Here is a 12,159-nt window from a genome sequence, read left to right on the forward strand (position 1 = left end):
AGAGAAGAAGCATTAGACACCTCTAGGTAATTAGGTACTTAAGAAAAAAGTCTGGGGTTCATCAATTAAAACTGGTTCATTTCATCTGCAGTGTGGGAACTAAGGTCTTGGATCTGAGCTCTAACTCAGAAATTTCTTCAGGGCATTCGAGGTCCATGTTATGGATGTTCCTCCCTGCCAATAGGGTTAAACTGGCTGCATTATACCCCTTCCCTGTTTTGCAGCTGCAAACTCTTGGGGTCATAATACATAAATAGACTCATCCTTGTGGTAGCTTTCCATTAGCTTTGGAGGAGTTTCTTATTAAAGCACCTTCGCCTGACCTGAAAGTCCCCACAAAGGAGAGTCTGGGAGTCTGTTCCCTGGAGTTGATCCCATAATCCCATCCAAAGATCCAGCTGGTTTGCTCTATGCCAAAGTGAGCAGGAAATGGGGGAAAGGAAGTGGAGCCCAGGGTTCCAGTCTGTACTAAAAACTGGCACTTTATTGCAGAAAATGCCTAGGTGGCCTTGGGTGCTTTGTATAAAAATTAGATCTGCCCTGAGGAGCCAGGATGTCAGCCAGGGTTTTGGGAATTTAGGCAGTGTAGCTATGGTTACTTATCTATATGAACATCAAAAAGTCTCAGTCCTACTGAGTAAGGGGAGAGGGGAGAAAATATGCTCCTAATTATGACCATAGAATACAAATATTCCCATAATGTATCTCCTAGTAATAAGACTGACCTTAACAAAATGTCTAGAATTTTAAATATTTGAATATTTATTCCTTTGTACTAGAAGGAGCAAGTAGCTCATAAAGTATCTTGCTAAACACAATTGTCTTTTATTTCTAGGTTAAGTGGACCAAAAAATTTAACTTGGCAGAAGCAATGTAATGGTCATTATTGTGACCATTTGGACCTTGGAGTCAGTCTAACCCCTGAAAAGCCTGAATCCAGCTACATAGCCAAGGTCACTGCTAACAATAGCCTTGGGAGTGCTTCATCATTTCCATCCACATTTACATTCTTGGACATAGGTACAATTTATTTTACTTTTTACAGGTATCATTCATTGGTATATGAACATTATTTTAAACATCACTTGAATGTTCTACATGTTTGTTTCATGGTGAGTGCTGTGAAGTGTGTAAACCTGGCAATTCACAGACCTGTACCCCTGGGGATAAAAATATAGTATATGTTTATAAAAAATTAAAAAAATTTAAAAAACAAAAAAAATATATGTTTGTTTTAAAAGGCACCGTGTCACAAAGAAGAGATATTGGATGCAAGCAAAAGGGTGCATGATGCTAGAACTTTATAGAGATGATCGTATGAAATGAAATATTCAACATTATTCTTTCTGTTGGAGAAAAAAGAGCCCAGTCCTACGAGGCACTAGCTACCAGTGATACCATTTGACTGAGGAGAGGGTCCTGCAAGGTTATTCATGAAGCTCAGTATAGGCACATCTTGGCAGAGGTGTCTTTTTAGCCCCATGGTTACTCCACTGTTCTGAGATAGGCTACCTGTGGGCCTGCTGGGCCACAGCAGAGGTCACAACTCTGATAAAGTGTATCAAGGTACAAATGCATCTTTCTCTGAGAATACCTACTTCCATTCCTCTCATCACCTTGGGAGCCAGACAAAGCCAATCCCAGCACATTTCTGAGCAAATATAATTAGCAATTGAATCAGAGGCCAATCTCAAGCATCTCCAAGTTCTGACTATCCGAAGTAGGCCTGGGCTTTTGGCCCGCCTTAAGTTCTGGCCTCCACTGTGCTTGTCTCTTCTCTCTTCCCACAGCACCTCTTTGCTTACATAATGCTCTAAGTCTTGACATAGGCATTTACTATACATTTTCCTATCATTCTTCTCCCCATCTTACCTTCCATTTCTTCACATTGACTATTCCTCTGTAAGGTCCCTTCTTTCCTTCTTCCTCTTTTCCTGTGTTCTCTGTTTCTCTGCCCCTTCCACACGACCTTCTCCTACTAGCGTTTCTTCCCTTCCCGAGAGCTGATCACCACTAGCCACCTCTGTCTTCTCAGCCACTGGGACTCTCAGGTTTGGCACACTGGTTTTCTTGATATATTGGGTTTAATGCAATTGACACCATCACTAATGTTGGAGGTAGTTTATTTGGTAAAAATAAGGGTAGATCAAGGAGAAATATTTTAATTATTTCATAGTGAATCAACCTGTTTCTTCTCTGAAAGCCAGGGGTTTCTGTCTTCTATATTTCACCAACTTTGGTGTTCATGTATCTTAGAAATGAGTTTTGTTCAAGTCTTCCTATCTCACATCAAAACAAAGGTTATTTCCGATTGTGGAGCCTGAATCACACTCTTTTGTTTGTCCTGATTACCAGTGAGACCTCTTCCCCCGTGGGACATCAGAATCAAATGTGTAAACGCTTCTGTGAGCAGATGTATCCTTCGGTGGAGTGATGAGGGACTGGTGCTGCTTAACCGACTCAGATATCGGCCCAACAGCAGTGGGCCCTGGGAAATGGTAATGCTTTTTAGAGTAAACAGGAAAATCAGGGAGGGGCTCTTAATATCACTGCACAGGTCTCTGTATTTTCTTGCCGGTGAAATACGGAGTTTAAGAATGTGTAGCCTGAAGTACATATTTGGGACATAACAGATAGTCACATATATCTCTACTTATTAAGAACTATCTTTAGTTCTGATCACTGATTCTGAAATGTTTTTTAAATATTTTATTTCTTTAATTGAGGGAGAGAGAGAGAACAAGCAGGGAAGGGTGGGGAAAGGCAGAGGCAGAGGAAGAAGCAGGCTCCCTATGGAGGTAGGAGCCTTATGTGGGACTCACTCCCAGAACCCTGGGATTATAACCTGAACCACCCAGGTGTCCCTGATTCTGAAATTTTTTTAGCCACTTCATGGCTAAGAAGCCATTGGCTTCTGTAAACCAATATTAATTTTCTGTGGTTTATTTCTAGTAAAGGACTCATTTCACCTTTTTCTGCTACCCTTCCCTCTGTATTACTTTTTAGTAATTTTTTTTAACATATTAGAAGGAAGAGTATTAGGAAATGTCCATAGAGACTCATATGGAATTGAATATTCCAAAGATTAAGACCCACAATTTGCTCTAATATTAGACTTTAATTTTTTTACAATTAAATTTAAGATTATAATTCCTCCTAGTATTTTTGTAAAATATAATGACTTATAATAATAACAAAAGGTAAGTTCCACATATAGCTGAAACTCAGGAGAAATATAGTAATTAATTTTTTAACATAAAGTTTTCTTTTTGAAGTCAGTTCTATGTCTGTGTTAGAATCTAGATGCTTCGGTCAGTTAAGCATCTGCCTTCAGTTCAGGTCATGATCTCAGGGTCCTGGGATTGAGCCCTGATCTCTGCTCAGCAGAGAGTCTGCTTGTCCCTCTCCCTCTGCTCCTACTCCCTGCTCATGCTTGCTCTTGTTCTCTCTCTCTCTCTCAAATAAATAAAATATTTATCTTATTTTTAAAAAGATTTTATTTATTTATTTGACAGAGAGAGACACAACAAGAAAGAGAACACAAGCAGGCAGAGTGGGGGAGGGAGAAGCAGGCTCCCTGCAGAGCAAGGAGCCCTAGGGAGGGCTCCATCCCAGGACCCTGGGATCATGACCTGAGCCAAAGGCAGATGCCTAATGAGTAAGCCACTCAGGCGCCCCCAAAAGAATTATTTTAAAAGAAACATTTATCACATTGTAATTATGACCAAATAAAAAATAATCTCTAGAAAATTCTCCAAGGCTCTTCTGAAAACTGGTATTTTTCAATTTGTTTCAGGATCCCCCTTGGGCCTTTATAGATGGGTTCTTAGACCCCAGAGTTTGTTTTTATTGAGAAGTTAATTCAAATTAACATCCTTTGTATTCAATAACCCTGTCATTGTCTTCTCAATGAATGATAGATCTAAAAAAAATAGAGTTATCAACTCAAGTTTCTTACCTATGTATGTCAGAATTCTTTAATTTAATTTAAATAGACCCCTTTAAAAAAATCTTGTCTGATTCAAGGTCAGTACTACAAATGCCAAAGGAAGACATGATTTGCTGGATCTGAAGCCATTCACAGAGTATGAATTTCAGATTTCCTCTAAGCTACATCTATATAAAGGTAGTTGGAGTGATTGGAGTGAATCGTTGAGAACACAAACACCAGAAGAAGGTATGTGTTTTAAAGAGAAGAGTGGGAGGAGAGGGAGGAGAGAGAGGAGAGGGAGAGGAAGATATAAGGATTTCCTTGGAATAGGATCTCTAAGTACTGGTACTAAACCAATGAGTTAATTTAATGCATTAATGAACAAGTAAATGAGTACATTAATTAACAAGTCAATTTTGACATTAGCTTAAATATTGTAATTGTCCAGGGTGATATGTTTATATTGCTAGGAAATTTTAACATTCAGTAAGTCCTACTCTTGTTTGCCATGTGTTGTCCTGTGGTTACCAGCTGATGCTTTAGTGATGTTTGGTGATAACTCTTATTTCTATTTCACTTCTTATCTCAGGAATGCTCTCATTCCACAAAACCATAACCAGTAATTTCATTCCTTTATAGAAGTTAAAACCTGATACATTTTACTTTCTGTATTCTATGAAAATTAAAAGCTTGAAAGAAGATAGACTCTGGAGACATAACATTTTAAATAAAGTTTAACATCCAGCAATCCTCTCTCCTCTAAATATTATGGCAGTGCCTTCATCATGCCTTTGATACTCACTGCTCAAATGAGGGCCACCAGACTGCCCATAGCTACAGAAAGGATATCAAATATAATTCTCAGTCTGATAGGATTTTCTTTTTGGCAATTATGGGAAAGACAGCTTATGAAGGTGTAATTTTATTGGAGCAAAATTACCTGTCTGAGCTTTATGTCAATATTAGCAAATCTTTGGATACACAAGAAGTAGCCATCTGAATATTAGTTTTTAAAAGCACTCATTTAGTGACATACTATACAGCTTCTCTTAATCTGTATATTTGGCTCAGAAGAAAAATTATTGTCATATAATCCATTATTTTATTATGTGGAGATTTTGAAGTATTCAAGTGAGAAAATCTTAAGTGCTTATTTGTAAAATTTATGGATATGTGTGCCTGTAAGTTAGTCTCATGATACAAGTTACATTCATTTTCTGCTAATGACCTTTGAGAGTTGATGGCACTTACCAGTTATATCCCAGTGACTTTCAAGGACCCAAAGGGTCTATCTGATAAGATAAAATACCTAATATATAAATTGTAGAATAATTGTGTATTCTTCCTTTATTCTTATAGTAATTGCATTCTGTATTTTTAAAAAAATATTTTAAAATAAATCCACCCAACAAATTCTAATTTATTCCCTCTCATTTTATGATACAAATCTCTTAATTTGTTCTCCGTTTAAATGTTTGTCCTTTTTCTAATCCAGAGCTTACTCTTTTTATTCTTTTATTACACATAGTCAAAGTAATGTATTTTTTAAATACCTCATGGATTATACTTTATGTGTCCTACAGATAAAATTTTTGAAAATGGACCATATTTTATGTCCAAGGCCAAGGTAGTAAATAGGCTGAGAAGATTTTAAGTTCTATCACATTAGGCTTAACTATAAATCAGGGAAACTCTGGGCTTGTGAATTCTTGTCATTCTTACTGACATTTAATAATGACCTGTTTGGAGATGTGTGAAAAGGATTTTTTTTTTAAGTGTCTATGTGTTGAATTAAAAACACTTCAAGGTAGAACAGTAACTTTCTCATAGCCCCTAAAATAAACCACTATCATAACAATGAGTGCAGCAGCTTGTTATGGTTGTGAACTCGTGGACAGTTATGAATTAAACCAAGGAACTGGCTCGTTCAGAGTAATCGCAGGCATTTGTGAAGAAACCCACCCTCTGAGATACCACGTTTACCAAGCTCTGCTGGCTTCCTTTCAATGTCTGCATTTCCCTTGGCTGTGTTTGATCCTTCTGTGGGTTGATGCAAGACCTCTTCCCTCTTACTCTGAGCGGTATGGTTTTCACCCCTTACCACTGCTTCTGTCATCAGTTTCTTTATGAAACACCAACTGATATCACCTAAAAGGTGTGAATTTTTTTTTATTATTTTTTTTTTTTTAGCACGTCTTCCTTTTCAGCCTTTGGCTCTGTACTCATATGTAACTTGGCATTTAAAAAATTACTGGTAAGCTTTCTCTCTCTCTCTCTCTCTTTTTTTTTCTTTTAGTTTTTAAAACTGTGAATGACCTTACAATAGAGCTCTTTGCAGCCTTTGCTGCTCAAAACTGAGAGCAATGTTATCTCCTGGTGGATTGGGCAGTTATTTAGATCACGTCAGCAGAGAAGGAGGGTTTTATTTACTCCATATGGCTCTTTCCTATGTCATCAAATTCAACTTCTGTCATGGTCCTCCATGAAAAACACTTTTTAAATGGCCACTAAATAAGGAGTAGGAGAAAAGAACTTGCTTTCCTCTGTTAAGGAAGACAGTCCCTCAGCCCTTATCTGTCAAAAGCAGGCCTGATACTGGGAACTGAGCAACCATATTTAGACTGTAGTGGAAAACAGTTGAGTTTGGGCTGCATGGCCTCCAGACATGCCTGAGAATACACCCAGGTGTTGGGGGGAGGTGATTCCCTCAGCATTCAGAACACCCAGGAGGAGACTCCAAAATAAAGATGAACAAGCCATTCCTCAGAGCTGTAGTATCAATTAAGTGTTTTTGTCCGCTCATTCACCATTTTTTAAAGTATTATTTACATGTTCTGTAATCTATACTATGGACAATGAATAAAGAAAATGCTACATGCTCAAACTCATGCCAGAGCAGTAAAGGAATAACCCTTCCCCAGCATAGGTGATAGCATGGGTGATTGGTGAGAAACCCCCCAGAGGGGAGAAAATGTAGGGTTACCCATTGCAACCACCCCATCTCAAGTTAAGATGTTAGGCAATTCATTTATTCATTTCTTATTCTGAAATATTGCCAAGATGGGTGAATTTAAATGAAGACAAGAGCCCTGACCCACGGTAAGCATTCAATAAATTTAGCTATTGTTTTCTTCATTTGGGAAGGAGCTTGTTCAAGGTTCCAGAATAAGTAGAGAAGCCAGGTTTTGAACACTGGTCTGTTCATTGCATAGCCTGAGCTCTTTACTCTGCATCCTTCAGTTACCTTGGGCTGAAAAGGCCAATTAAATACTAGAGATTATTTTACCATTTTGGTTGGCAAGTACTTCATAACAGTCTAGCTTAGGGGTCAGCAAAATTTTCTGTAAAGGTCCAAACAGTAAATATTTGCTACTTTGCAGACCATATCTCTGTCAAGTACTAAAATTTGTTATTACAGTGTGCAAGCAGCCAATGACAGTGTATAAATATGTAGACAAACCTATGTCCCAATAAAACCTTATTTATGGACACAAATTTGAATTTTATGTAATTTTCACATGTCACAAAAAACTATTCTTCTCTTTGTTTTCAGCCATTTAAAAATGTAAAAACAAAACAAAAAATAAAAAACCATTGTTAGTCCACAAGCTGTACCAAAACAGGGAGCAGATTTGGCCAAGAGGCCATCATTTGCTGACTCCTAAACTAGCTAAACTTGAATATATATTTGTGTCTTCTTGCGTAAGACCTGAGAAAATGAGAATAAAAGGTTCTTAGCCTTTGAAAGAGGCTTACATGCTAACATTTTCATTAGAAGGAAAATGTTGCTTGAGATCTAATGACAGTCTCTGCCCTTCTTTCTTTTTTTGGTCCCCTCTAAGCCCAGCACCTATCCTGGAAGAAATCAATGTCTGGGTTCAATTATTTGATAAGATGGTGATTATCCCAAAGGAAGAAATGCTTTCCCTGTAGCCTTCCAAACAGAAACCAATGAAAAATATATGCTTCTCTGGCTGATCTGTGAGGAAGGTGTTTGTGTATCAGGAACTATGCCAGGTGCTGGGATACAATGATAACCAGTCAGATCCTCAAACTCAAACTTATAGTCTATTTTGGAACATTAGGGAAAGATTCCTGGAGGATACAACACCAAGAAGAAATGCAAAGTTCCAAGGGAATTTTGTGGCCTTCCCTCACCTAGAACATATGGCTTCCAAGGTCATTGCAGTAGGAGAAGGGAGCTAGTTTCTCCTTGAAGTACTAGATTCTTTTGAATTTTGTGAAATCTCATATTCCTGGATTTTATTTTGCTTTATTAACCAGTTCTTCTTGGTCTCTTACTGGTCATTTTTCTCTTCTCAGTGTCAATCCCTATGGCTCCCTTGTTTTCCCAGGTGACTTTATCCAGTCCCAAGGCTCTAAAACTAGACAGACAGATGATAGGTAGGTAGGTAGGTAGAGTATATAGTTTCAGTCTTGGACTCCCTCCAAAACTTCAGATTTGTGCTCTGGTAGCCTGTTCCATATCTTCACCTAGATATCAACAGATATTCTGAACCACACATAGCCTAGACAAAACCTCTAAATACTTCAGTTTCAATATTTTCTATTTCAGTAAACAATCCCACCATCTCCCTGGTTAGTGAAGTCAAAAACCAAGAAATTATCCTTAAATTCTCCTTTAAAAAAAATTCTTCTTTTCCCCCATTCCCCTATATTAGCACTTGACTCTCCTAAACATATTCAGAATCTCTTCATTCCTTCTGTTGCCACTATGATTATCCTAGTTTAAGCTACTTTCTCCTTACAAAGGATAACAACAGAATGAGCAATTATGAACTCACCATTCAACTTAAATACTATAAAATTACTGATATATTCTTACCCCTGTCATGCCTCCCCAGAGGTAACTATTATCCTGTACATTTATCAGTACTTTTCTCATAGGTTTCAGAAATGTATATATCTCTAAACAATAATTAGTTTTGCTTGTTTCTGAACTTAATCATAATTATATACTGTAATACAACTTGTTTTGTTTCCCATCAGCACTCTGGCACAATGCCTCCATTAATTTTAGTATGGGTGAAGCCTCCCTGTTCTATCAAGAAACGAGCTCTTCACTTGTGACCTGGATGTTAAAAATGTTAAAAATGCGGTGCTTGGGTGGCTCAGTTACTTAAGCATCTGATGCTCGATTTCAGCTCAGGTCATGATCTTATGGTCATGGTCTTGGGGTCATGAGATTGAACCCCGCATTGGGCTCTGCACTCAGCAGAGGGTCCACTTGGGACTCTCACCCTCTCTCTCTCTGCCCCACTCCTAGCGGGCACTCTCTCCCTCTCTCTTCCCTTCTCTCGCAAATAAATAAATAAACCTTTTAAAAAATTTTAAAAGGTTATATTTCTAAAAAATACATATTAAAAAAAAAAGGAGAGCTTCCCCAACTATGTCAAAGGCTGCTGAGTAGTCCAATGACCTAAGAACAAAGAAGTGACTCTTAGATTTGGCAACACAGATTCACTGCCAACCAGAGGCAGTGTCAGTAGAATGATGGGGAGACAATCTAAGGTGCTGTAGGTTGAGAGTGAGTGTGAGGTGAGGGACCAAAGACAGGACAATTCACAGCTCTTCAAGAAGTTCTATGAAGGAGAGCAGAGATGCAGGGGAGTAACTGGAGCAGGACGAGGTATCAGGAAATGCTTTGGCTGGTTTTGTTTTTAGGATCAGAGAAAATGTAGTGATTTTCAAGGTAATGATAAGGTCCCAGCAGAGAGGGAGAAATTAATGATACATGAGAAGTGGAGAAAAGATCCTTGATAAAGCAAGAGAGGATAGGATCAAGCACTCAGGTTAAGGGGTTGAAATTTAATGGAAGTAGGAGTGCTATGTTTGAGAATTAATGGTGAATTTTGGAAGTTTCCATGGTGAAAAGATGAGGGAATCCCTGCCTGATTATTTCTTTTTGCTCAGGGAAGTATGAAACAAAAACATCAGTTGAGAGAAACATATCATTAGAAGTGGGCAGGCAGAGGGAATGACGGTACCAGCTACTGGGAAGGAATAATCTGTGGATGGTGGCCCTTCATGACAGTAAAAGAGATGACAGAAAGAGGGGAAAAGAAAGAGTGAATCAAGTGTTAAACATCATTAATCAAGAAGGAAGAGGAATGGGGGAGTCTGTATAGGGCATCCTGTGCAGGCATAGCTGGTGATAACTTCTGAAATTAAAACTTGTTTAATCAAGTAGATACTTATAAGATCTGTTTGAATCTAATTGTTTAAAACTAGATTTTAAATAAATGTGTCATCCCCAGAAAGTGGACATTGAGGAACCAGGGCAACAAATAACTTATCTCTGCCTTGCCCTGGTTGGAGGATGACTTGGACCAAAAAAAATCTCATGTGTTGCATTTAGTCCACTACCTGAAACCTCCCAAGGTAATGCCTTTTCCATATTCTCTTTGTGGTAAATTCTCCATTTTCACTGTTCTTGGAAATCTTTATGCTCCTCCTCCTCACTACCTGTGAAAACCTCTGTCGAGGGATTGCTTTCCACCTGCGATTCAGTTGCCCTTGACCACATCCCTGCACTTGCCTGACTTTAGATATGGATGCTCATCTCAGAAGCACATGGATTGACTCTGATTTGTTTGCCACATGTACTGTTTCACAGAAACCCAGAATCTTGGGATTTTAGAGTTGGAAGCACCCTCAAGGTCATTTAGGCCCGTCTCCTGCTTAATTTAGGATCTTTGCTTCTTTTCATGCGGGTGACTATATTCAACCGTATAGTTTCCCCATTTATTATATAAGAGGTAGTTTCATCTCAGGAGACCTGACTTCCATTTCTCAATATTTGTATTTTTAATCATTTGTGCCCATTTGTTTTGTAATCACTTGGACTTGGCCTTTGACTTTCCTTTTCTGGCCTGCCTATAATAGTTTTATCTGCCTTTGTTAGATAACACTGAGGTTAGAACTTCAAGTGATTTTGTGTCAGTTGAATGTCAGAGATTCTCTTTAATATCAGCTCTTATGTTGCTTTAAGCAGCAGTGGTTTAACACCCCTGGTCATGAAATTTTACACTTTGAAACTCACACAGATTCAACTAATGATTTCTCTCCCATAGAGGCTAACTCTGCAGGTGGGCACCATTAAAATTTCAGTTTCACTTGCAATTTTTCCTTTGAAGAGACTGTGATTCTAGAATTCAATTCTTAGCTCCACAGTAATCTGGTAGGTTGTAGATCTTTAATAAGGCAATGAGTGTTCCTTCAAATTTCTTACCAATATGTAATTAACTGGAGACATTAGCACTAACAAGTCAGCTGGCTTTGACATTGAGCACACCCAGGTTTCCAAATCCTGATTATGTAGTCAATGTCTGGATTATCTAGTTTGTTCAGATTTTTGTTTATTGTAGTAAACTGTAATGGAAGAACAAGGTCTTTGGAAACAGTGGAACTTGGGCTCAGCTCCTGGCTTTGCCATTCACCAGCCCCAAGTGTTGTGTAGATCATTTAACCTTTGTCAGCCTCCTAGTCCTCAGCTCTAAAACAGGTGTAGCTACAAGCACCCCGTGCATTGTGTGAGGATTAAATGAGATAATGTACAGATTATTAAGTGTCCAGATGTTCCTGGAACATAGTAGGTGGTTGATAACTCTCAGGTCCCCTTTCCTTCTCTTGCTTGTGTTGTTCCCCCCCGCCTTTTTGCATCTGGACTAGTAGGAATAAAAGCCCTAGGCTTGATTTCTGAGTCTCTGTTCATAATCCTGAAGGATGGAGAGCATTTTCAGAATGTCTTAAATAAACATTTCTTATCTTTAGGTCCTCACTGCAAGGGTATAAGTTACCACTAGTGGGAAGAGAGGGGAAGAAAATAAATGAAGATAGTTTTGAAAAAAACAGATAGGAAAGAGGGTGAGAGAGGCAGGAAAAGGAAGTGACAAAGGAAGAGATTAGAATATGAAAGAGCACCTGTTAGGGGTGGAAGTACTGTAGAGAAATTGTAAGCCTTCTCAGAGCCAGATAACTGCAGAGTACAGAGCAAAGAGCTCGGGCTATGGGATGAAACAGACCAGTGTTCAAAACCTGGCTTCTCCACTTACTATTTCTGGGACCTTGAACAAGCTCCTTAGGCTCTCAGCATTTCATTTTCCAAAACAGCAACAGCTAAATTTATTGAATGCTTATCACAGGTCAGGATGCTGCTATTCATTTAATTCTCACAACAGCCCCATGTGACATATAGAACTACGACA

The 12,159-nt window shown here is 38.5% G+C and overlaps 1 protein-coding gene across 5 annotated transcripts in view; it reads left to right on the forward strand.

Annotated features, from left to right (window-relative positions):
* IL12RB2 (interleukin 12 receptor subunit beta 2) overlaps window positions 1-12,159 on the forward strand; it is a 75,536-nt gene that overhangs the window by 21,048 nt on the left and 42,329 nt on the right. For all 5 annotated transcript variants that reach the window (XM_032870062.1, XM_032870063.1, XM_032870064.1 and 2 more), the window contains 3 exons: window positions 836-1,020; window positions 2,356-2,498; window positions 4,027-4,177. In XM_032870062.1, the coding sequence (XP_032725953.1) occupies window positions 836-1,020; window positions 2,356-2,498; window positions 4,027-4,177 (479 nt within the window). The remainder of the gene's footprint in view (window positions 1-835; window positions 1,021-2,355; window positions 2,499-4,026; window positions 4,178-12,159) is intronic.

The sequence above is a fragment of the Lontra canadensis genome, unplaced genomic scaffold (genome assembly GCF_010015895.1).
Source record: "Lontra canadensis isolate GAN:19392208 unplaced genomic scaffold, GSC_riverotter_1.0 scaffold40, whole genome shotgun sequence".
Classification (NCBI taxonomy): Eukaryota; Metazoa; Chordata; class Mammalia; order Carnivora; family Mustelidae; genus Lontra; species Lontra canadensis.